Source organism: Mandrillus leucophaeus, unplaced genomic scaffold, assembly GCF_000951045.1.
Source record: "Mandrillus leucophaeus isolate KB7577 unplaced genomic scaffold, Mleu.le_1.0 Scaffold774, whole genome shotgun sequence".
Classification (NCBI taxonomy): domain Eukaryota; kingdom Metazoa; phylum Chordata; class Mammalia; order Primates; family Cercopithecidae; genus Mandrillus; species Mandrillus leucophaeus.
The window spans coordinates 1,276,160-1,302,322 of NW_012108408.1; the positions used below are offsets into that span (position 1 = coordinate 1,276,160).

General features: G+C 38.5%; 2 protein-coding genes across 2 annotated transcripts in view; one reads left to right on the forward strand and one right to left on the reverse strand.

The window, feature by feature from the left end:
• LOC105529617 (5'-nucleotidase domain-containing protein 1-like) overlaps positions 1 to 15,483 on the forward strand; it is a 17,085-nt gene extending 1,602 nt beyond the window's left edge. The window contains exons 3-8 of the mRNA XM_011966796.1: positions 4,142 to 4,297; positions 4,997 to 5,088; positions 6,847 to 6,918; positions 9,315 to 9,421; positions 13,074 to 13,153; positions 15,252 to 15,483. Of these exons, the coding sequence (XP_011822186.1) occupies positions 4,142 to 4,297; positions 4,997 to 5,088; positions 6,847 to 6,918; positions 9,315 to 9,421; positions 13,074 to 13,153; positions 15,252 to 15,401 (657 nt within the window). The 3' untranslated portion in view covers positions 15,402 to 15,483. The remainder of the gene's footprint in view (positions 1 to 4,141; positions 4,298 to 4,996; positions 5,089 to 6,846; positions 6,919 to 9,314; positions 9,422 to 13,073; positions 13,154 to 15,251) is intronic.
• An 819-nt stretch (positions 15,484 to 16,302) lies between these two features.
• Positions 16,303 to 23,494, reverse strand: COL10A1 (collagen, type X, alpha 1). The gene is made up of 3 exons (XM_011966795.1): positions 23,420 to 23,494; positions 22,705 to 22,873; positions 16,303 to 19,363 (listed from the first exon to the last, which is right to left on the reverse strand). The coding sequence occupies exons 2-3, from the start codon at positions 22,856 to 22,858 to the stop codon at positions 17,475 to 17,477; spliced, it is 2,043 nt and encodes a 680-aa protein (XP_011822185.1). The 5' UTR covers positions 22,859 to 22,873; positions 23,420 to 23,494; the 3' UTR covers positions 16,303 to 17,474.
• Between the last annotated feature and the right edge of the window lie 2,669 nt (positions 23,495 to 26,163).

Below are 26,163 nucleotides of genomic sequence, written 5' to 3' on the forward strand. Positions count from 1 at the left end.
CGAGTCTTTCCGCAGAGCGAGGCCTCCAGCGGCGAGACGGGGCGGAAGTGTGCAGCCTCCGCTCCGCGCTAGTGCCCTGGGGACCGGCACATTTAGCTCAGCCATTAGCTAATGTTGAGAGAGGTAGGGAAGAACGAAGGAGGGGCAAACTGCGCAAGATCGTGCTGGGGAATTGGTTTCTAGAGCAGAGGAGGGGCGGGGTCAGGAGCACTGGGGCTGTCCTTGAAGATCCCATGTCGTGAAACTTCTCTGCATGTCTTTCTGGACACAAGCTGATTGTGGACACAGCCACTTGATTTGGGACTTGCATTTTTCTTGGCTGCATTTTTCAATTTACACGATCAGCCACCCATCAGTGTTTAAACTGCAATCTGGGAGAGATGCGTAGTATATAGCGTAGTGTATTGGACGGAACACTAGTTGAGAAGTCATTAAGATCTTAGCCCTCATTTTACCTTTGTCAAGAGAAGAAAATAAATATTTATTGCGCATCGACTGCGTGCTCCGTGCACTTTGAATACGTTCCAGTCCTACCAACAGCCTGCAAAGTTTAGGTCCTCACTGCGCCCTGAGGGAGGGGTACATGGAGTATGCATGCTTCCAGACCTGTACTCTCAAATTAATTGCCCTCCCTCCACTATTCCTTTGGTTTCCCAATTCCCAAGGAAACTAATTTTGAAAAGTTACCAGATTTTTTTTAGTCCAAGATCTAAGCATCCAGACAGAAAAAGAGCTGGTTATGAGTACAGTAGTGAAAGCGAGGACTCCTCAGCCAGACTGCCTAACATAGGACACCAGCTCCCCTGTTACTAGCTCTGTGACTTTGAGCAAGTTACTTAACCTGTGCTGCTTCTCAGTTTCCCCATCTGTAAAATGGAGCTAATAATTAGATTTACCTCACAAGATTGTTGCAAGGATTAAATGAGTAAGAGATGTATAATGCTTAGAATAGTACCTTGGCAAAGACAAGTGTTTGCTTTTATGGTTACCACCCAAACCATTTGGAAACCTCAGTTTATGGGTAGAACTCTAGATCACTGGTGCAGACATCCAGCCAGGGCTGTACCCCATTATGGTGATGTCCCTGCACCCGCTAGTTTAGGTACACGTTAAAGGTCAAAAAAGAGTGGCTGCTGGAATTTCTTGTGTGTTTTCTATGCCCAGATGCTAATTTTTTTTTTTTTTTTTTAATGTTCTTTTTCTGCTGTTACACTTTCCTGTTTTCTTACCTTCCAAGTCTGGTTTCCTTAGTCACATTGAGAATTAAGAAGGCTTTTTTACTGCTTGGTTCTTCGGTCACTGCTTCCCCTAGGTCTTTGATACATGTTTTCCTTCCCTCTGTGCCTTTTAAATCCTTCCTGAATCACAGTTTTGTGTGTCTCCTCTTTAGTTACCTTTATTTGGAGAGAATATTTTTAAACCACTGTCATGTTAGAGCTAGTGTTGTCAATAGGTGATCATAAAATTTCAGAATATAAGATTCTGAAAGACAAGAGTTTTTTTAACTGCAAACCTGGAGAATAGTGATGTTTAAAGCTTGAAAACGGTAACCTATGAGTTTTGGATCATGGTTGGTGTGGAAAATCTTTTTTTAAGTCCCACAGTGTGCTGAGCACCACGCTAGAGCTGAGGATACAGAGATCAACACTCAGGCCTCCAGGCAGCCTTAAGCAGTAGGCAAAAATGCTGAAGAGTTAGTCTTGGTCCCCTGCGGTGGGTAGTATGACCTGGGTCTTGCTGCACGCTGCCAGTGCCTGGAGGGCCTCTTTGCTCTGCGCAAAAGCTCTTCATCCCATCAGGCCTCATCTTTAACATGGTTCCCCTTAGGAAGCTTTTTTGGCCCTCTAAAGTTTGCCCTTCCACTCTAAGCCCACCTTCAGTTTTCCACAAAACCCTTCTTCATTCCTCAGAGCACATACGACATGATATTAACACTTCCTGTTTACTTGTTGGACTTCCCCTAGAGCTCCATCTGTGACAGTTTCCTGTGTGTTCTATGTGCCATACTTAGTACTGGGCACATACTGGGCTCAATAAATAGACTGAATAGGTAATTGGTATTTTAATAACACAATATGATACAGCCATAATTCTAATAAGCATGCTGCTTCTATGAATGGATTTAATCCTTACAACGTCCCTGTGAGGTAGATATCATCACCACAGCCACTGTTAAGAGAGCATTGAGCAACGAGGCACAGAAAGAAAGTGTATCCAGGGCAACCGAGCAAGGTAGTCTGGCTGTGGATTTCTGCTTCTTCCCACATTGCTGTCTGTATGGTGCCCTAAAACACAGAGGGAATGCCTGGAGCTGGCAGGTGAGGAGGTGGAGAGGAGTGCTTCACCCACAGGAGTTATAATAAAGGCCAGGACCTTGAGGTCAGCAACAGCACCAGGAACTGCTAGGTGCAAGCAAAAGGTGGCAAGTTTCAGGAGAAGATGGTGGAGAAGTCAGTGGGGGCTGCATCACAGAGAGCTGCGAGTGCCTTTCCTTTCAGTTTTGTAGGCATTCACATGAGGCCTCGGAAAGGCATTGTAGAAGAGAGGATGACACGTGGTTTCTCCTAAGGTTGCAGACTCAGAAGTCTGATGCCAGTCAGTTAATGTAAATGTGTGAATGAGAGAGTAGGGTCCCAGATATTGCATAGGACATGCTTATACCAACAAAAAGTATTTGTTGTTTATTTGAAAGTCACATTTACCTAGGCATTTTAAAATTTTATCTGGCAACCTTAAGTGGGAACCAAACATAATTTGTAGGCTGCATACGGACCACAGGGTACCAATTGGCAACTGCTGTAGAGTGTGTATTATTATTAGTCCTGAGAGAGTGTGAGGTGGTGACAGCTAAGGCTAGAAGAGGAATGTCTTAGAGAGCCCTGTGCCGTGAAGGTTTCTAGAGAGACTCAGGACAAACTGCAAGAAGCCTTCTGCTTAGACCAGGGGTTTCAGAGTACAGATGCCCCTGCTTTTCTTCACACTGCTGTTCTCTGCTTCTCTCCTTGTCCATTGGCCCCCTTCTCTCCTGTTACATAAAAATCTCCTCCACAAGGTAAGGAACACAGCTGTGGCTGTCCCTGTTGGCATCTCTGATGGAAAGGGCTCCTTCATTCCAGGAGATTTCGAGTGTTTTAGAATCACATGCCCATATCGTAGACTAATCACTTGGATAACTGGAGAAACTCAAAAGTGCCTCAACCAGAGGCAAATCTAAGGTGTACAATAGCTGACTCTTAGGGGCTTATGAAAGCCAGTTGTTAACTATTCAGGAATTGTGCAAGCAGGTAAACTGCTGTTGGTGGCTTGAAACAGGCCATGGTGGGAATATTTACACCGTGGAGATAGGCAAGCGCCACACGTCAGGGCATTGTTTCTGTTTTTTTGTTTTGTTTTGTTTTTAGCAGCATATGACATAATAATAGCAAATACTTAAATTGGATTTGCTGGTGTGCCAGGCTCTGCTCTAAGCACTTCACATCTGTTAGCCCTGCAGCACTGGTTTCTCATAAGCAGGATCATGATATGGACTTTTTATTGTCCATAGTACTTTGTACCACAAAGTGACTCAGTGTATTTTTTATTGTTTTTTCCTTTTAATGAGTAAATGAAAATCTGTAAAACACGCAGGTCAGTGGTTTTCAGTGTTCTCTGTGCTTCAGAGGGGGCCCTCTCTCATGTACACTTGGAAACTCTGGGTAGTTTTAAGAAGTGTCGCCTATGGTTCTGAATCACCATCAGGGTTGAGAACTGTTGATATATAGTGTTAACATAGTGTGGGTCAATTAACAGTTGACCTGGATAAGGTCACATTACACTGGATGGAAGTACATGTATACTGATTTTAATTAGCTTTATGACAGGGAGCAACTCAATTTGACATTTGACAAGGAGCCTTTGCTTTCTCCATGCTCATATCCTTACACTCAGACCCTGATACCGCTACTCCAGCTGTGTGCAGGTCCCCTCAGTTTCTGAACCTGAGTCACCCCCCATTCCCTCTGCATTCACCCAGCAAACTGCTACATCTAAGTATCAGTGTAAATCTCACCACCCAGGAGAGATTTCCCCCACTCCTCTGACTCCATCTTCTCCCTAAGAGTATGACATGTTCTCAAAACCTGTCATGGGTTAATATCTGTAGAAGAAGGATCAGATTGTTCAGTGTGTCCTTCTGGACACTGTGCAGGTTGGCTCAGACCTCTGTTCTGCTCAGGCTCAAGTGTCCCTGACACTGGCCAAAGAACACTTCGAGGCAGAACAAGGTTGGGCCATCTACCTTTTGTGCACTTTTTGTTTGGTATGTACAGTTCTTTTAAAGTTAGCCAGCACTTAAAAACCAGATATTTTACTCAAAAATCCAGCATTTTTTGTTGTTGAGAAATAAGATCTGTGAGCAATCAACAGAGTATTTATTATTGTAATTATTGTACTTGCTTCCAGAGGCTTTTTTTGTCCTTTTTCTTTAGGTATTTTTTTTTTAATGGTTTTTGTGTATGTGTGTATGGAGAAACAAGAATGATTTCCTACATCTGATAGAGGCGTCATGACTTGTTTAGATCACCTGCCTGGTCCCCATATGTATTTCACTCTGAGATTTCCTTAACCTGGGGCTTTTCTGGCCAGAATGGACCAAGGATGGATGGATAGAGTGGTCAGCATATTTATTATCTTAGTGATGTATTAAATAAGTTTAAAAAGCTTTGTCAAGTCTTAAATTATGATCTCTAACCCAATAGAATTCAGGAGTAGGGTTAATAATTGTCTTTGGTTGTATAATTGTATGCCGATGGTATAATTTTGAACGGGACAGCTACCTGGGGCATGCAGGAGTTGATAAATTGCTTGTGAAGAATTAAAATGCGGAACTTCACAATTACAGATATTTCCTTCCTCCTACTTGCCCCCATCAGCAATTCCATTAGGGTTTTAGGTCTGTGACATTAAGAATGAGTAGTGGGTGTTATATTTAATCTGTTTTTCTTCCCCTTTTTTGCAGCTCATTTATAATAGCTTTGCCCAGTTCCTAGTTAAGGAGAAAGGATACGATAAGGAATTGCTCAGTGTGACCCCAGAGGATTGGGATTTCTGGTAAGTTCTTTTTTGTTGTTGTTGTTGTTTTTTAAGTCTGTACATCTCCTGTGGTTCTAATTGTTACTGATAAAACTGTAATGCTTTCTCTTCTATGAAGACAGAATGTGAAATGTGAAATTGAGTGAAAGTACTCATGCCTTCTATATTAAAAGTTTTGTATTTAATGAATTAAAGTGTTTTCTGCTTTAAACACTTTAAAAACTTGCCTAATTAAATGTGAAAACTTGCCTAATTAAATGTGAAATTAAATGTGAAAATAAGCTAAGACCTTATGTGACTAATTTGGATATTTTCGTATAGCTTAAGTTTGTCATAATAGCTTCAGAGGTTAGTGAGAACTGTTTCTAAAATTTACGTCTTTAAGAAAAAGGTTTGGCTTACTATCCTTTAAGAACTATAAGAGAAAAGGAGGAATCATCACATTTTGAGTAAGTCTGAATTAAGACCATTGGTTTTCTGTCATTTAGATCGACATTCCTAAGACTCTTACTGCGAATTCCCTTCCTGGGTTAGGACTCCCAACTTCCCAAAGCTTCCTTTGTCTTCCTCATTTAGATAACAAAACAAACAAATATCCTAAGCCACTTTAAATTGTTCAGTTTAAAATCAGACCAGGCAGGCGTGGTGGCACATCTGTAATCCCAGCACTTTGGGAGGCTGAGGTGGGCAGATTGCTTGAGTCTAGGAGTTGGAGACCAGTCTGGGCAACATGACAAAACCCCAACTCTGCAAAAAATAAAAAATAATTAGCCAGGTGTGGTGGCACATGCCTGTATTCCCAGCTACTGGAGAGACTGAGGTGGGAGTATTGCCCGGACCCAGGAGGTCCAGGCTGCTGTGAGCTGTTGATCATGCCACTGCATTCCAACCTGGGGTAGAGAGTGAGATCCTGTCTCCAAAAATAAATAAATAAATAAAATCAATAACAATCCTAAACCACATGAAAAATACCTACATTATGTTGATCTAGTATACATTCTTTTGATATTTGGTTAGTCTTTTTTGATGTATCATTTTTGTAAAAGGAAGAAACAGTAATATGTTACTGTATTAAATTACTGACTCTGGAAATTTTACCCTGAACAAAAGTAAATAATCCTTCTAAAGTGCCCTGTCATTTTTTGTTTAATTCCCTTAGTATTTGGTAGCCATTATACCACTTTGCTTTTATTATTCATAATAATGAATCTGTACTCACTTTTCTCCCCAAATCCCACAAGTCTTTTACAGTAAAGGAGATAAAACTTAGTATTTGACTTTCTTTTAGTGGTTTTCAATAATATGCCTTGTCCAGAGAGCAAGTTCTTGTAACCTGACCTAAAATGAGACGAATTCTAGAGTGTAGGAAAGACTGGCTAAGTGCTTAACTTGTAGAATATAAATGTGTGTGTGTGTGCGTGTGTGTGTGTGTGTGTTTAGTGGAAAACATTTGTGACGTTTAACAAAGTCATGGGATGATGTTCAGGTTCTTTTTTTCTCTTCTGAGTTTTAGATTTAGTTTTGAAAAGCCTAAAGATTTTATAAACTAAATATGCTGTCCTTATTTGCCTACATAACGATTTTCCTTTTATACCTGCTCAGTGATAGATACTTAATTTTACGGTTCTTAGATATTCTTAATTGTGTGATTAACATACCATTCCCCTGGGTGAGAGAATACCTTTTTAGCATTATGATGTTTGGAAAATATAGGTTGTCATTTCTTAGGTTAGCTAAATATATGAATCGATTGATAATCAAACTTTCCTATTTCAGTTGCAAAGGTTTGGCATTGGATCTAGAAGATGGGAACTTCCTTAAACTTGCAGATAATGGCACTGTTCTCAGGTAATAAAACTTAGTTGTGAAGTCAAAACTGTATCTTCTCTGAGACACTTTATTACTGAGTGGCGTATGACCCTTACAGTATGGGTTAAATGCAAATATTTTAATTAATCAGATGACAGATTATCTGTCTGCCTGCATGTCTTTGTATGAATTGTTTGAGCCATTTAAATATGAATTTGTGAGCATTAGATTTAAAGGTCTAGTTCCTTTATGTTTACCTCATTAGAAATATTTGTAGGACATACAATAGAAAGTTTACAACTTGCTACATCTCATTGGCCACTCCTTCTGGCAAAAGAGCCCAGGAATTACACTGTTTTAGCTGAGTATGTAGCTGCCTAAAATAAAATTGGGGTTATTTTTGTTAAGGAAGAAAGAATGGGTATTGGGTAGGGTTTGGTGGTCTGTACCCTCCACCCTCTCTTTCTCCATTTATCCAAATTTGGCCCTGTCATGCGGGGGTCATGTTGTGTCCTAGCTCCTTCTGGAAGTTTTTCTGGATTGTTCCAAGTCTCATCAACCTCTTCCTCCTCCCACACTCCAGGCTGAGTTTCTTTACTTCTCTCCTCTCTGAGTGGGCCCAGCCTCTCAACTGTTGCTAAGGGTATGACAAGCAGTCCAGAAGCAGCTGCTGTCACTGCTCTGTCTCTCACAGGGCACCAGGGAGGGAGCATCTGTTTTTTTTTCCAGTACTAATAGTACAGGAAAGTCAACATGGCCATGAAGCTATATCATTTATTACATATACAAACAGGATCAAAATCAAAGGAGAGGACTCCCAGGCCCGTAATATATGCTCTCTGTTGATGCATCATTCTTTTTGCATGATGTAAACACCCTTCACATTTTCCCCCAGACCTTCCCCTAAGGCTCATCTAACTACAGCAGGTGTAGCCCCACCTTTGGTATTTTGTAGTTTGTTTCCATGTTTATTTCTCAGGCATTGACAGATAGGGTACGTGTAAATGCAGCTTTGTCTTTGACCTTGAACTTTACTGTCAGATTCTCACAGTGTTCTTGGCTATCTTCAACCACAGTTAAAAGAATGAAAAGCTTTCTACAACTTTGTTTCTTTCTCTCTTTGTTCTGTGTGTCTGTCCCTGTCCCAGTACCCCTCCACACAAGGTCTGTCTCTCTCCATCCAAGTCCTGGCTAACCTTTAGTTTCTCCTGAATTTATTAGCATACCTCCTTGATGCTTTCTTTCAACGAATATAGTAGATTCCTTTTCTGATCATATTTCCCATTCAGGATCCTTTGATCTTTACATATAGCTTTCTAAAATGTTAACCACTTTATAAAAGGGAGCCCATTTGTGATTTTCCCCCATTTGCTTTTCTTATTTTATTTCTTTTTTCCTTCATATTATTTTGTTACCACATTATAACACCAAGAGAATAATACTCTCAATCATTATAATTTCTCATGATAAACTACATTAACATTTCAACTACAGTAGTCCCTCCTTATCCTTGGAGATTATCTTCCAAAACCCCTAGTGGTTGCTTGAAATCACGGATAGTACATATCCCTATATGTACTATGTCTTTTCCTACAATAAAGTTTAGTAGATAGAGTAAGAAAATATAAAATATAACAGTAGAACTCAGAATGGTATGCAGTTTAAAACTTATGAATTGTTTGTTTCTGGAACTATGCCCTTAGTATCGTTCAACTCAGGTTGACCACAGGTAACTGAAACTGTGGGAGAGCAAAACTAGATAAGGGGAAACTACCATATTTCTCTATAGCGTAGGATTCTCTTAGCTGGACCTAACTGATGCAAAAGCAGTATTTTGAGCACAGAAAATGCCTACTTTCTTGTCATGTTGCTCTGTTTTTCCACATTCCTCTTTGATTTCCCCATGTGGTTTTAGCCATGCTGTGTCCTTGAGTAGGCAGGTTGCTCCTCATCTTGTCTTCACAGTCCTGCATGCTCACAGTCATCCACCTGTGGGTGCCAGGTGCTTCTTGTGCCTCCTGTGGCCCCGGTGGACTCATGCTTTGACTCTGGTACCTACTCCTCTTTCTCTAGTGCTTCCAGAACCAGCTTCCCACTAATCCACATGGCTGTTTTCTAATTGTTCCAAGTATGTTCATCTTATTTGTATAGTTAATGACAACTTCTCTAAAAAAGGGTGGTATCTTATCCAGTGATGACCTCAGAATGAGCATCTCCTAATCACCTGCTACTTGGTGGATTAAAGCGGTGAAGTGCTACAGCTGTCCATAGAAATGCTTTACAGACTCCTAAACAGGGAGGCACCTAGTTGAAAACAGAAAAACTATATGTATTTGTTAGCTGCAGTGGCAACAGGGATCAACAGTCCCAATGACAGAGGAAGGGGCATTCAAGGGAACCATTAATGAGCAGTGTACATCCTCTCCCAAAATCAGGGCAAGCCATGGCACCAAGATGATGGCTCCAGAGGTACTGGCGGAGGCATATGGCAAGAAAGAATGGAAGCACTTCTTGTCGGACACTGGAATGGCTTGCCGCTCAGGTATGACTCAAATGAGGCAGCTCCACCATCCACTTCCTGTTTGTTTTGTACCCTAAACCTTCGATGTCAGGACAAAGAAGACCCCCCTTTCCCCTGCTGGGCAGGATGCAAAAGGGAGCAGCTTCAGTTTTATAGCAATAGGATGTATTTTTTCCAAGTGTATTTGACTTCTGTTTGGCAGATGGTTCAAAATACTGTTCACAAAAGATTTTATTGGCACTCCTTTTACCTGTACTTATTCTGGTTTAAAGATTAGCACTTAGGAATAATACAAGTTTTTTTAAATGTAGAGAAGTATGAAAGAAGGAAAAAAATGGCCTGTGATTCCACAGCCCAGTTAAAGTTTGTTTACATTAAATATTAATCTGAGCACATGGTTAGAAAATTTAAATATTATAGAAATGAATAGAAGGAAGAGTAATTGTCTTCAACTCCTGTCCTATTTTTTAAAGGCATACAAAAGGGATTATGTATTTACCTTGCTCTTTTCAATTTACATCTTGGAGAGTCTGGCATCAGCACAGACACACCAGGTACACTTAGTTCTTCTAAACGCTGGTATGCTCTGCAATTCAGTGCCTGTATCATGATTTTTTTCATCAGGCTCCTAGCAGTGGACATTTATGTTGTGTCTGGTATTTCACAATTACAGACAAGCCTGTGGTGATGTTTTCATGAATGTATATTTTTCACTTTCATACATATATCTAGGATAAACTCCTAGAAGTATACTTGCTCTAAAGATATGCAGGTTTAAAATTTTGATAAACATTGCCAAATAAGTCTTTTATTTTCAGGAACTTCAGTTGATTCTATAGTTGTAGCTTTCTTCTACATTTAAGTATGTTAATCCTCAGAGTTAAGAACAGAGTTGTAAAGTACATTCCGTATCAGTACGTTTAGGAAATTTAAAGCACTGATGGATGTAGAGATGTTTAATGACAACTTGTTTAATAATCTCTTTCCAGGTTGTTGACCTAACATAAGAATAGTGTTCCTTGCCAGCTGATCTCCAGAGAGCAAGTCCCTTTGAACTTATCTTCCCCAAATGGTAGATTATGCAGAAACAGCTTGGTCTAGTGGAAATCACAAGGGGCTTGGTGCCAAACAGTCCTGGATCATATTGGCTCTGTTATTTGATGGATAAAGTGACTCTGGTACTAAGTCACTCTTAGCATCAGTTTTCTCATCTTTGAGCGGAGATAATACCACCTTTGCAAAAGTGAGAACCTTTGTTAACATAAATTGTTCCCTTCCCCTCAGTCCTTCATTTGCCATTCTACCATGGCCACTAAGACAAAGGGAGTAGGGTTGGTAGTAGCTTCTTGGGGAACAGTTTTTCTCTGTGTAAAACTTCATGATTATGGGACTTGATCTTGATTCAGAGGCTTGTTTTGTTGAACTGGGCTCACTAATCACTTCATTCGCAATGAGCTGTCTCTTCTATACAGAGGTAGAGGTTGAAGCTTTCGTGTGGTATAGTGTCAGAGTGTGGGTATTGGGTGAGGCATTGCAAGCAGCCTGGCCCAGTTAACAGCTCAAGGCTGAACAAGCCCCTTTGTGTCCACACAGCGGACATTCTGCCCAAGTTCAACAGTCAAATAACCTTAGCCTCTTGCATTGTGGGTGAAAACCAATGAGCTCTTCTCATTAGGTTCCCCCTGAATTATTTGATTAGACCTCAACCCTTACTCAACATCAGTAGTTCAATTCTTAGACTGAATTTCATCTATTAGTACCCACAAAGGAAGAAGAATGGGAGGAGAAAAGCAAGGTTATGTAACTGGCAATGCTGGGATGCTTCCTGCTTCAACAGTGCTTGAGATAGCTGGCCATGAAGTTGGGTCAGTCTAGTGTCAGGCCAAGAGATACGACAAAGTGCAGATTAATGAACGTTGGGAAGCTTTGCCCACTGTCCTAAGTCTTAGGAGTCCTCGAGTGTCATATAGTCTTACAGCATAGCAGAGCAGAGGCAGAAAAGCACATGGCATATTGTCTTCCTTTTTTTCCAGATCACTGGTTCTTCACACTGGCAAAGCCATGCTAACCTTTCTTAGGAATTAAAAAGAGCCTGAGAGGTTCCCCTAACAATATAAGCTGTGAAAGAGTGAAAAACAGGAAGACTGTATCAACCAAAATATTTTTAACTGAGGGAATGGACACAAACTGACACAGCCATTTTGTGAATTAACAAAAAGAAAACTTTGGGGGTTTTTTATACATTTGAAAATAAATTTACGGGAAGAAGTAAGAGGCACAAAATAATATTCAGAGGAACAGAACCCTGGCTTCTGCATATGGTTTTCTTTTAATTGCCTTATAATACTTCTGCATTCCAAAGTAATCTATTTGATTATTGGATTACTCATTCATTCATTCATTCAGCAAACATCTATTGAGTGCTTAGAATATGCTGAACACTGTGCCTAGTCAACACTAAAGAACAAGCCAAGTGTGTTCCGTAACCTCATATACATAGCTTACAAATGAGAGGACGGGGGAATCAAAATCAGGCGATTATAATGATGTACTCAAGCACCTTATTATTAATGTAAAATCTGGCTTTACCTATTAGTTTTGTTTGATTCTTCTTTGTGTCAGGTATTCTCTAGGGAACTCTATGAGGTTGGGTTCCCTCAAAAGCAGAGTGGTTATTCTTGATCCCAGTAGTCAGGAGTGAAGGAATGAGAGGGTAGGACAATAGGAACAATAGTTGCTGGACTCCACTGGGACTTCCAAGGACAAGTGCAAAGAATACCTCCCAAAGTTGTCTGTCCATGGAACAGGAAGCAAGGCATTCATTTACTGGTTTCTGAACCTGTTCCAAGTGTGAAGTTGGCCACATGGACTCCAGAGCCTTTAGGAGAAAGAGAATGACACAGTTGTGCCAAGGTGGGATGGTGCTGTTAGCATAGTGGTGGTTGAAATCAGATGTGGGCCAGGGGAATGTGACATGGGTCACCAAAAGTGTCTGTTCAGGGACAGCAGATCCAAAAGTCACATGTGCCAAAGAAGGGCTCAAATGTAATTCTACCCTATGGTCATACAGAATAAACCAAATCCCTCTCTTCCATGAAATCTTGGAATGTACCTGTCCTACACTCTACAGTTTTTATAAGATAAGCACACTGTGTCTTCACATGGCATGGTTATATTCTACTTCTCACCACAGTTTTTTTCACATTATACTGAAATTTGTCTTAAATGGCATTCAAATAGAATGCAGTACTGTAGGTGGGGTCAGCCAGCCAATCTGAAAAAGCACTATTGTGTGGAGCACTTCGTGGTACTCCAGGGTTAGGTTAATTGATTGTTTTGAAATTCAGTGACGTAGATAACATCATATGGCTTTTTCATATTCTATTTTATTTTTTGCACATAGCCTTTTTAGTTTTTATGTTCTTTAAGATGACTAAAATATCTTCGAATACAATGCTTCAAGATACCATATTTTAACTTTCTTGTGGTGCCCTCAGAGCTTAAATCTTTCTTAAAAAATAGTGACAGCAAATAATGGTGCCATTTTTAATTGAAATGAAGGCTTCTTCAGATAATTAAACCAAAATCTAGTGTCTCTTCGGCCATATTCTTGTGTATTTCACATACATGTAGCATTATGTTGTTCCTAGTTTAAAATTTTGTTCTTTTTCAGGAAAGTATTATTTTTACGACAACTACTTTGACCTGCCAGGAGCTCTTCTATGTGCCAGGGTGGTGGACTATTTAACAAAAGTAAGTGGGGACTCATTTTTAAAAACCATGATATGTAGTCAGTCATAAATTGGAGGACCTAATTATATATTGCTTCTGAGTTGTCATTTTGCTTAGTTTCTTCTTTGTGGTTTCAGAGGTGACTGGGAAAGAAAAACATGATGAATTTGCTTAAAATATTTTTGGAAAATTAAATAGCAGTGACCTTTTTTTTTTCTCTCAGGAAAAATAAACCTGTTCTCCAGCAGAGGGTGCAAAAGTTTAGGAAAAGAAAATGAATACAGAACTTGCATCTGGACAAAGCATTTTCTTTAGCAAAATAAATAGTTTCATTAGCAAAATTAAAAGTTAAAGGTGATTAAGAAAATTCAGCATGTCTTTAAGCATTCTAAATACTATAAAAGCAGAAAAATTGGGTGAAATTTTAAAATTCACCATTTTGAACATCATTTAATGAATATAAATTTTTTATTTTGTACTGTATATCAAGATTAAATAGATCTCTGGTTATACTAGTTTATACTTACAACTTAAGACCTATGAGCATAAAACAGATTTATCGGTCAGAATCACTTTCCTTTATGCATACGTCTTTTAAAAATAACTGCTTTCGGGGCCAGGTGCAGTGGCTCACGCCTGTAATCCCAGCACTTTGGGAGGCCAAGAAGGGTGAATCATGAGTTCAGGAGTTCAAGACCAGCCTGGCCAATATGGTGAAACCCCGTCTCTAATAAAAATACAAAAATTAGCTGGGCATGGTGGTGTGCATCTGTAGGCCCAGCTGCTAGGGAGGCTGAGGCAGGAGAATTGCTTGAACCCGGGAGGTGGAGGTTGCAGTGAGCCAAGTTCGCGCCACTGCACTCCAGCCTAGGCGACACAGTGAGACTCCGTCTCAAAAATAATAATAATAATAGTTATCATTTTGATAATAGAGCACAGTAATGCTTCATTTATGAATCAGAATTACATTTATGTGTTGTGAAAGTTTCCATTGATCAGTAGTTTGGGTATGTTTATAGAACTCTTTATTAACACAAGATGGAGTCAGTTTCTCCTTTGGTAGTTACTACAAGCAAAGCTATCAGTCTTTAAATATTTTGGAGTTTGTATAATTAGATATAAATATCTAGTAGTCTGTCTTTGTTTAGATAGGTCACTGGTTAACGTTTCCAAGGAAGCAAAGGATCATAGGGTCGTTTATTTTAATGTAATGTTTATTTGCTTTTTGATTAAAAAAAAAAATCTTAATGAAAACAATTTACATTTTGGATTTGGAACCTCATTCATCTCTTCTATTGAGAGTTACAGCTCTTTCACATTGAAATTCAGGTTAAGTGTGCACTGAATTCTAAAGTAACTAGCTTTTGGGGTTTTAGAATGTCAGTCTTCTTAGTCCCATTGATGCCATAGTATGTTATATAACACATTCTGATATCCCAGAAGTTATATAACACTGTGAATTTGCTGTGTTTAAAAAATATTCTATAATTTTTAGGCTTTATAATAAGTGGAAATTTTTATTTTATTTGGGCTATATGAGCTATATTAGTTTTTAGGGATATGTATGTGTATATGTAGCAGTCATTTTCATGGAAGATTTCTTTTTAAAAATCACATTTAGAAGAATGATAACTTTATTATGTTTTCTAAAATATAAACTTCTATCAGAATATAGTAATATAGATGCTCCTTAACTTATGATGGGGTTTTTTCCTGATAAACCCATCGTTAAGTCAAAAATACTATAAATCCATTTAATACACCTAGCTTACTGAACATCATAGCTTAGCCTAGCGTATCTTAAACATACTCAGAACACTTCCATTAGCCTACTGTTGGGCAAAGTCATCAAAAAAAAGCCTATTTTATAATAAAGTATTGAAAAGCTCATGTAGTTTATTGAATACTGTACTGAAAGTGAGAAACAGTGGTTGTATGGGTGCTTGAAGTTAAGTTTCTACTGAATGTTTATCACTTTTGCACCATTATAAAATAAAAAAAATTATAAGTCTAACCATCTTAAGTCAGGCACTGTCTGCATTGTAATTGTTTGCCAGCATTTTTCACTATGCTTAAAAACTGAATTGTTGCATTTGTTACATTTGGAATTGTTTTTCAGCAGAACAATGGTCAAAAAACATTTGATTTTTGGAAGGATATAGTTGCTGCTATACAACACAATTATAAAATGTCAGCTTTTAAGGGTGAGTATCGTGAAGCGGGGCCTTCTAATACATGTTTGTTAAACTATGTTTGTCTAGTGAATTAGTTGGAAAGCAGGTACTTTGCTGTGTATCTTACTTAGGATTTAATTTGAGCTTAAATATTATTATAAAGTTGGTTCTGCCTACATTTTCAGAAGTCCTTTTATTTGTGCTGATTTCATGGCTCTAATTGCCCATATTCCAAGCTATGCTGTTACACTCTCTTTTACCATGCCTGCCACGAGGGTCATTCTGTGAGTTCCCTAGAATCGAAGTCCAGTTTTGCTTGTTCCTGGTTTGGGCATGAGGCTTGGTGACTTGTAATCATTAGTGTAGTAGTTATAGACAGGTGGACAAAATGTCTGCCAGCAGAAATTTTGTTCTTGTTGCTTAAGGAACAAAACTGGCTGACCCAGAATGAGGGCAGAGATGTCATCAATCTTGAGCCCAGAGTTTTGCCTTTCCAATCACAACTTTGCTTGGATTATACAAGATTGCTTCTCTAAGGAGTACATAGATGCCTTTATAGTATGTTACCTCAGTGACTTGAGCCACATTGTCCTGATTCAACTAATAGGATGATGGATGCTCAAAAGTAGTATTTTTCAGCTTGGAAAAAATGTTGCCTTTTGATTGACATAAAAGATTGCTTGCCTTTTTAAAGTATAATTCAAGCCATCAAAACAATTTTAAATATTATAACTAAAAACATGTCAAGACAATAAATAGTAACTGCAGAATATTTGTTCAAACTGCATATTTCTCTGTCACCTGCTTCTTTCCCTCCCAGGAGAAAATTACAACGTTGGGGTGATTGTGTCATTTTTCTATCCCTAGTCATCAGCCCTTGACCCTGACTCAGATTGCATGGGGTTTTGTGGGTACCTCTTCACAGTCAACACTGAATGGTTGGGTCTGTGGGAATAAAGATGCATCCCCAATAGAGGGACATATCCATGACAACTATAAAAGCCACCCACCACTTTATTGTCCTGCTTTTTTATTAACTTTGAACAATGAAAGCCTTGAAAGAATGGTTGAGAACAGCAAATTGCTGCTTTCAGATTAATTCAGTGTAAAAATCTATTGATGTTATTTTATTGCGTCGTAAATAAGGAGTAGGTAAAACATTTTGTGCTTTAATAAGTGAGGCACAGCTTAAAAGTTTTAAACAGCAATATAAAAATACAGTACAGAGCATAAATAAATAATATATCTCCACCTCTAGTTGAATTTTGAAACCCTCAGTGTTAATTATAACTTCACTTGAATGGGAGGTACAAGGTACATGTGCTAATGTTCTGTAAATCCAGAAAATCGTATCACATAAAATTCAATAAGGAATTAAAGAAATCAAATTAATCACACTTGTGTTAAATAAATAAGAATAGGTCAGATACCTATTCTTATTTATTTTATATGCTGGGTATATAAAAAGCTTCTCTGCGATCATAGAAAAGTATGTAAAGATTCATTGACGAAAGCACCTTGCAATTCAGATGAACTTCAATACAATATTGTGGGGCTTTTTTATGTAAGAGCTTTAAAAAGTATATATGCACCTGTATATTTGAATAGATATTGATGAAAGGGGCCATACAGGCCTCAGAGTAATGCACCATCAGAAATACTTCAAGGGATACAGTGTCTTTTAAATTTGAATATTCAAGTATTTAAGTTCTATGAAGTTATATGATACCTCCTGGATGTTTCCTAGAAGTTCTGTTATTCATAGTTAGAAACAGGCTTTTTTAAAGAGGAAATGCCAAGTTTCTCAAATCAAGTTTCACATAACTTAGAGCTCTATTTCTGTTTTTTTTTTAATGATGTTTGTTTGTTTGTTTTTGCTGTTGTTGTTGTTTTTTAACATAGCAGGACTTCTTTGGTGATAAATATTGGAGAAAACCTTAAAGAGCGTTAAGACTGCTGACTAGAAATTCATGAGAGGCTTCACATACATTTTTACATTGCTGCTCACTTTTCAGGGGGAAAGGTTGTGAGTCTGATAGCTCAAATCTGTATCAGAAAATAAAAATTACATTCTTTTCAGCCTACCTCCATATGCATTTTATAGGGTGGGGCAGAGTTGGAGAATGCTTTTTCTAGCACAAGATTTAGATTAGCTCTATGGGGTGTACTCACATTGGAGCCACTAGGAATCCTGAGAAAGAGGAGTGGACATACTCAGAGGAGTATAGGCCATTTGACTCGGCATTGGGCAGCTGGAGCCACACCTGGTCATTTTCTGTGAGATCGATGATGGCACTGCCTGAAGCCTGATCCAGGTAGCCTTTGGTGTATTCATCATAGGTGTACATTACAGGGGTGCCATTCTTATACAGGCCTACCCAAACATGAGTCCCTTTCACATGCACGTGGTACGAAAAATAGTATATTCCTGGTATCCTACAAGTAAAGATTCCAGTCCTTGGGTCATAATGCTGTTGCCTGTTATACAAAATCTTATCAAATGGGATGGGAGTTCCTATTGCTGGGTAAGCTTTGGAGAGAATAACAGTAAAAGCAGACACAGGCATTCCTGTTACCCCCTGGTTGGCACTAACAAGAGGCGTCCCAGAAAGACTGGGCCTTTGGCCTGCCTTTATAAAACCCTCAGGCATGACTGCTTGACCTGGTGGGCCTGGAGGCCCAGGGGGTCCTGGAAGGCCAGGCTCTCCAGAGTGGCCTCTTGGACCTGGAGGCCCTGGTGGCCCAGTGGGTCCCTTGAGGCCCTTAGTTGCTATGCCAGCTGGGCCAGGAGGACCGGGATTTCCTGGATCTCCTTTAGACCCAGGGAATCCTGGAATGCCTGGTGGCCCAATAGGGCCTCTAGTGCCTGGTATTCCAGGGGCACCTCTTGGCCCAGCCTCCCCATTGTGTCCGGGCATTCCTTTTGCTCCTGCTGGGCCAACAGGGCCTGGGAGACCAGGAGGTCCTCCAACTCCAGGGTCACCTTTTGGGCCTGGTAACCCTGGGTCACCCTTAGGACCATCGAGACCCGGTTCTCCTGGGTACCCTGGTTTTCCATCTGACCCAGGGGAACCCCTTTCACCCTTAGCCCCAGGGTATCCTGCAGGCCCAGCTGGCCCTGTCTCACCTTTAGGGCCTGGGAGACCATGGTTGCCCGGGATGCCTTTTGGTCCTTGGGGTCCCATATTCCCAGGGGGTCCAGTCAGACCTGGCTTCCCAGGAAGACCTGCTGGCCCTTGTTCCCCTTTGGCACCTGGACCCCCAGGAAGGCCAGCAGGTCCTCTTTGTCCCTTCAGACCTGGCAAGCCTGGTTTCCCAAAGCCAGGAGGCCCTGGGGGCCCAGCTATTCCTGGAGCCCCAGGGAGACCTTTTGTTCCTGGAATCCCTGGCTGACCCGGGGCTCCAGCAGCTCCTGTCTTCCCAATACATTCTGGCCCTCGTTCCCCAGGAGGGCCTTGGGGACCTGGTGGGCCAGTTGGTCCCATTTCGCCTGGAAAACCTCTATCACCTTTGATGCCCGGCTGTCCTGGAACCCCATTTTCACCTCTTTTTCCCACTCCAGGAGGGCCTGGTGGTCCTGTGGGACCCTGAGGGCCTGGAAGACCCCTCTCACCTGGACGACCAGGAGCACCATATCCCATTTCCCCTTTCTGTCCGTTAATACCAGGGGCTCCTGGTGCACCCTTTTCTCCAGGAAAGCCCCTGGGTCCCGGGGACCCTGTGGGTCCCTGTTGTCCAGGTTTTCCTGACACAGAAATTCCAGCTGGTCCAGGGATTCCAGGTGGTCCCGGTGGGCCCCGTGGTCCTGGAAGGCCAGCTGGTCCAATATCTCCTTTTGGTCCGTATGGTCCTCTCTCTCCTGGTTTTCCTGGGAGTCCTGGCACACCTGGCTTCCCTACAGCTGATGGTCCCGGTGGTCCTGGCAACCCTGGCTCTCCTTGGAGTCCAGGACTTCCGTAGCCTGGTTTTCCTGGTGGTCCGGAAGGACCTGGGTGCCCTCGGGGTCCAGCAGGGCCTGGTGGACCAGGAATACCTTGCTCTCCTCTTACTGCTATACCTAAAAGACACACCCAACACACCCACCCATAGAAGGGGATGGTTAGTGACATTAAATATGAATTGGGGCATGATATTTCAGCGTCATTTATTCCATGTAGACAGAACAGTCTGAAATGGTTTTAGATTATATGTTTTATATTGTTTTAAAAAACTCTGCTGGAGAAGATGGTTTCACAAAACCATGGCCACCATAATACTTTTATCCCATGACAGTGACTCATGAAAATGAGCTGGGATTGAAGAATTCCTCTAAAATAAATGCAGTGGAGGTAAATTTAGTACATTTGTTTTGGGAAAATCATGTACAGAAAAGGCAGAAAAAGAGTATTGCAGAATAAGTGAGAAAATGTTTAAGAACTATAAAAATTTTCCGTCCCAAAGCTACCCTGTCAGACATAAAAGAGAAACAGAATTAATTCTGATTTATATCTGCCATGCCCCTGCTGAACACAAGTTAGATTTTGGTTGATTTACTTTTGCTTTAGAATATACTGTGAACTCTTCTACTCTCCATTATTGACTTAAAATTGAAACAAAGAACTAGAGAATTAGACATAATGGGTGAAGTACATAAAATAATATTAAAGTACTTACCTAAATACAAATATATATTGTTTGATTTCATAGAGCTGTAAGTTCACTTGACCTGATAAACTAAACTTAAACTAAAAATCATAGTGCCTGTGATGTGAAAAATGCTACTGGGCCATAAGTATGGGGAAAGCACAGGGTAAAGATGTTTCTGAGATTTGGAAAACATTTGGTGTATATAAATGCAGAGCAAATCATTAAAACAGATAATGCCGAAATAGTAAAATAATTGTTTTATATGTAGGTTTTTCTTGTACTACTTAGAGTTATATTTCAATTTGAAAACATAGAGCTTTCCCCACGGATATTCAGAAAATGACATCAGGAAAAAGACTGTGAGAAAAATTAATTTATGTAAAAGATTTCCATATGTTAACAAATATTTCATTGATTGTAGAGTACATACATGACTATATTATGTATAAGTGGATGTTGACATATTGCAAATATGGAATTTTTTAATGGGTTGGAGGAATAAAATAGTGCATTTTTTAAAATGCCACTATGTTAGATTGAGGCTTGCTTCAGAATCTGATTATAAGGGTCATGTTCACACTAAAAATAGATATCTTAGTCTGATTGGAAATCTGTTTTACTGTTAAAGAGGAGAAACAAGTCAATGGAAATGAGTGCATTGGGCATCATCCGAGGCTAGAACTCCAGTGACAGGGCGAACTTCGTCACTTGGAAGATTGTCCTTAATGGGTCCTTAACTTCTCAGTGCAAGAAAGAATTTGACTTCTGTTGAGTGCTTGGGGAACAGCCCCTGTTTCTAGGTTGTCATCTGAAAAATTTTTCTTCAGTCAAGATTAGGGTGGCACAATCCTCAAGGTAAAATGACTACTTACTACTATTAAGTTTTTTAAATTCCACAAAGTGAAATCGTGATTGGTTGTGTCAGAATGTGGCACGTGCATCTGCCCAGCAGCTGTGGAATCCTCTGCAGCATAATTTAGTATGTTTTGACAGAACTCTTTTTTAACCTGTGTTGGATAGATATGCCTAGGAATTATATAGTAACTCTTTGAATTTCTTTTATCAACTTAATGTTTTACTTGTGTAGACTGTGGGCTTTTGTGTTTGTTACAGTGCATTAATGCCTGCCAATGGATGATAATGTAGTTGAGTGGCCATCTAAAAAGAGACTAAGGTGGATTTAGTAGTTTAAATACAACTCCTGAACTTTTCATTTGTTAAGATATTTTCATTTGTTCTGCAAAAATAGCCAAGATAACAGAGTATATTAAGAGAAGATCAAAGTATTTTTAACCTTCTAAAATAGTGCATTTTCTTTTTAATTCAAGACTGTTTATTATGCTCTTATTAAGGTATTAAAAAGTCTGAATTTGTGATCATAGAAACTATTGAATCCAGTGCAGTGCTGTTTGTCATAGCATTTCAAATTGTGTTTGTTGCTTCAAGTAAAGCAGAAAGTCCCTGTGTCTTTTTTTTTTCTCTACTAGCTTTTAATTTTTAAAATTTTTATTTATATTTTGAGACATTCGAAAGTATCTGTTGTATACCTATGCATTTATTTTCAAATATTGTTTCTTTTTGTGAAATATTTTAAATTCCATCTTTCTTCTTAAAAAGATAATTCTATAAGTTTCATTTGCTCAAAATGATTGTTCCCAAAAGCATGATATTTAAAGTTTGTAACAAATATCCTTAGCTTTGTTTACAATATAAAATATATAACTAAAAATATTATGGAAAGGGAATTTGAAGCCTACAGTTAGTTTATATCATTCAGTAGATATTTTATAGGCAGTCATGTCATTTGCTATTAAATAAAATTAGTGAATATGAGGCCTAGAAGTTGCCCTTCTTTGAGAACCTTAGTGCTTTACATGTATTATCTCAGTACTCTTCAAAGAGTAACCAAGAAAGCTGGACAGATAAGCAGCAGATTCAAGAAGAAAGTTAACTTATTGAAGGCTATATTAGTAGCTAAAAGTAGTAGAAGTAAAACTAGGAGTAACAGAAATAGTAGCAGAAGTAATGGCAACGCTTAAAGCACTTTACAGGTATTAATTCATTTAAACTTCGCAGCAGTCCTTGAGATGGCTGCTTCTTATTTTACAAATGAGGAAACTAAGGCATGAGAGGACAAGTAACTTACCTCAGGTCACACAGCTTGTACATTATAGTTAAGTCTCTGCATTTTACCACTAAACTATATTAAAAATATATAAGTAATTATGAGAATTGCAGTTTCATTTGCCTGCTTGACAATTCTCATAATTACATTTGTTCATTGTTGGGGTGGGCATGAAATATTTTTGATAAGACTCAGTTTTATGTCTGTTTGTGAGCTAGTTGAATTAGTTTTTAAAGTAAATATTTAAGTATTCAGCTAAATAAACCAGCTATCTTCTTTGTACAATTGGCAGTTATTTTTAGCTTAACATGTTTAAACTTGATTAATTTTGATTAGATCAAGATTTCTGGATTACGTGCAGTTATTTGTGCAAAAACGGCATCTGAGAAAAAGATTTCTACACACAAAAGTTCTTAATTTTCTGCAGGTATATCTTTCTACTGTATTTTCAAGTATATCCTTTCTACTGCAATTATTGGATATTCTTATTCTACTTTTTTCACAGATCACTTTGTTGTAATAATTTGGGCTAATTCAGAAGTTTGAAAATAACACCAAAGTTAAATACATTTTGTAAAAGAGATTATTAAGATTAAAGAAAGCAGCAACCAACTTGTTAATAGAACAAAATATACAATTCAGTTTACCTTTACTCTTTATGGTGTAGGGAATGAAGAACTGTGTCTTGGTGTTGGGTAGCGGGCCTTTTATGCCTGTGGGTGTTTGGTATCGTTCAGCGTAAAACACTCCATGAACCAAGTTCAAGGATACTAGCAGCAAAAAGGGTATTTGTGGCAGCATATTCTCAGATGGATTCTGAAAAACAGAAAAGAATAACTTTATACAGCATTGTTATTAACCAATTTTGTTATTCTCATGTTTCACAGATGAGTTCTTTATACAGTTATCTACTTTTTTAACCTATCCTATATGTTTTTAATATGTGCCATAAATAAATGAGAGATCATTTTTTAGTTATGTGAATATATGTCTTAGTTATTTTTGGAAGCTATACTCAGGTAATCAAGTAAAAATAAAATGATGTACCTAAAGCAAAAGAAACAGAAATTAGGATTGGATGTCTGTATTAAATAATCCAGGATCTTTGACACAGCCTGAAATATCTAATAGTTTCAAAATACACTGAAATTCAGATTAGGGCAAATTTTTACAGTTTGGTTTTATTAGGACTATTATCTATAGACTGATGCAATAGGAAGTTTCTGAGTGCATTTTAGTAGAAACCCATTTTTTAAAATCACTTTAATACTTCTAATGCTTGAGAAAACTCTAGTACTTAAATTACTGAAGTTTCTTTCCAAGCAAGTTAACATGAAAGTCCGCCAGTGAGCATACACTTACCTGGGTGCTGGGAGTTCCTGGAGATGGTGCCTTGGCAGCTTTCTGAAGCCTCCTCTGCCCAGGTGAGCAGTGCAGAAGGTGCCTCTCCAGACCTTCTCAGTGGTATTTATACTGTTTTTCTCTTGCTACATGAGGTTACCCTGAGCTTAAGCTCCTCCCCTCAAAGGTGGTAAGCACTAATTATGGTGGAAAGTTCTATTGGGCAGGCACACAAGATCAGGCTGGGCCCTCCTTTTCCTTGTTTTCTTATTGAAAAATAAACCCTTTGTCTTAAATATATATTAATCGTTTTAACCAGAGACTCTCTTTTTCTGTGATTTTATTTTATTAGTTATTACTCTAGTGTTTAGACTGGTTCATGATAGAATGATGATACCCCCTTTTTATTTTTGAAAAGCACATTCTTATGTTGTTGGGTTGATATTATATAATATTTGGTAGTACGTAAAAGCGGATAAAGAATTCCCTGAAAGGGGTAGTGGATTTTAACTGTCATCTAAATTATTGAGTTATTACATAAAGTTATCAATGTGTCTGTTAATGTTCATAAATTTTTGTGAAAATAGCTGACCCCAATTCTTAATTACTTTTAGGCTTATGCAAAAGAAAGAAAATGGTGAAAATGTAGATATGCTGTTTTGCATATCAGAATTTTAGTGTAAGCCTTCAGAAGTTAATAAGAGAAATTTAAAATATGATAGCATATTAAATACTTCAAATTTTTCAGACAGGGAAAATTTGAATAGTAGAGTGAATTTGATAGTTGAGTTAGCAATATGATTATCCTGAAGGATTTAAATCCGTCATTCACAACACTACACTATATTCAGTAAATGACTTCAGATTTTCTTGCTTAAATTCGGATTTACTTTAGAGTTACAGTAGAGTTTGCAAAAACCCCTTAATTTGATAATCTCATATTATGTTAATTTACATAAGATTGCTGTGTTTATTTCAGGAGAAAAAAATCTTCAAACTTGGCTTTCAGTTTAAAAAAAAAAATTATTGGCTTAACTTGCAGTTTCCTTTAGGAATCATCCCAATTAGAAATATTTTTTCCTCAAAGATGGAAGTAAACATTATTGTTGTCAATTTCGGTAGTTAGAGTCTGTTTAACAATGTTAGGAAACCTTTAAAATAAGTTTTTAGGATCCTAAAAAGTCTAATAAAGATGGGAAGTTGAGAGTCCAAATTTTTTATCTTTTTAAATTTCATCATTTTGAGTCAAAATCAAATTGACTATACAGGTGAACTGGTTGAGAAAGACAGTTCCTTACACAGGCATAGCCACATCATTTTTCTACCTCCACAGAATTAAAGTAGCATGAATTCAGGACTCATCAATAATTGAAATAATTGAAAGTTTGACCACTGAATGAAATAAAGATTTGTCCTTTTTCTTTTCCCCTTCCCTCCCCTGCAAGCAACTTTCTGTGTTTTAAACAGAGCCTTGTATAGCCCTTTGTGGAAATGTAAATGGATAAGGCATCTCATTGCCTCTGTCCTGTCACTTTTAAGCCTTTTATTGATTGCCATATTTTAAAAAATCTACACTGTTATATATGTCTCTGTATAATACTCATAGATATGTATAAGATGTTTCTTATAGCAGTTCAGAATAACAGAATAGGAAAGTTTATATTATAATCATTCTTTTGTCATTTGGAAATTATATATGGAATGGCTTTTGTAATTATAATATGTACTCTGCTACATCTGTAGGAGACTACAAAAGATAAGTGTGAGAAAACACCTGCCTTCTACTGGCTTATGGTTCATTTGGACACAATTTTGAAAAAGTAGGTGAGGTAACTTTGTGGATGCTTTTGAATGCTAGGTTGAAGAATTTGTTTTGAAAGGAATTATTAAAAACATATGTTTTAGTATTTTGTGTGTATATATGGTGACACACATGCACACACATATTCCTATTTGCTTATAATTGAGAGTGATACCCTGTTAATTGTCATTCATGTGAACATTCAGAAGACTAATTCTCAGCTCTTAATACATAGCATTGTGCCCCCATGTATACCATTTGTTCATCTGTGGCTATTGCAACAATTTTCAGAGCCTTTTACTTTAAACTCTCTGGATGTCTGTTTTTTTATCAACACAATGGAAAGTTTGGACTAGGTGGTTTCTAAGCTCCTCCAAGTTTTAAAATTAGATTATTCTTGTGCTTGAGGTATTCTACTGTTCTCCATGGTCAGACGGTAGACTTGGCTCCAGTTAGTACTTACCAGAGACACAGAAAAATCCATACTGGGAGGTTGTATGTCCTCTTTTAGGGATATGTAAATATATGTGGGTATTTGTCATTCTATACTCCCCTTTAGTTTTGGAAAATGCGGTGTCCTTATTGAATAAGCCTTAGACATTCAACCCATTTTGCAAATAGTGTACTTATTTCAGCACAAGGAATCTGACTGCTGTTTGCTTTGTTAGTCACATAAGAAGCCCTGTCTTGTCCAAAACAGATTGTAGAATCAGAATATTTTCTAGCCACACCCCACCCAATTGTGTATTTAAAACTATTTTTACTCTGGGTGTTTACTTGTAGCTGTTTGAAGTGACTAGTCTGTGGCTTTGTGAAGGAAACCCATTCCACTCAAAACAGAGAGCCGTACTCTTTAAACTCTATAACCTGAGTGATTTTTTAAAATATCAAATATGACTGATGACTTTTTTCACATCTATCAGTTAGCTACTGTTAAGCTTGCCTATTCATTTGCACATCTGTG

Coding starts and splice junctions, on each gene's coding strand:
- COL10A1 (XM_011966795.1), bottom strand. CDS start 22,858: ATGCTGCCACAAATACCCTTTTTGCTGCTAGTATCCTTGAACTTGGTT. Junction 19,364..22,704: donor CTACACCATAAAGAGTAAAG/GTAAACTGAATT, acceptor TGTGTCTTTTAG/GTATAGCAGTAAGAGGAGAG.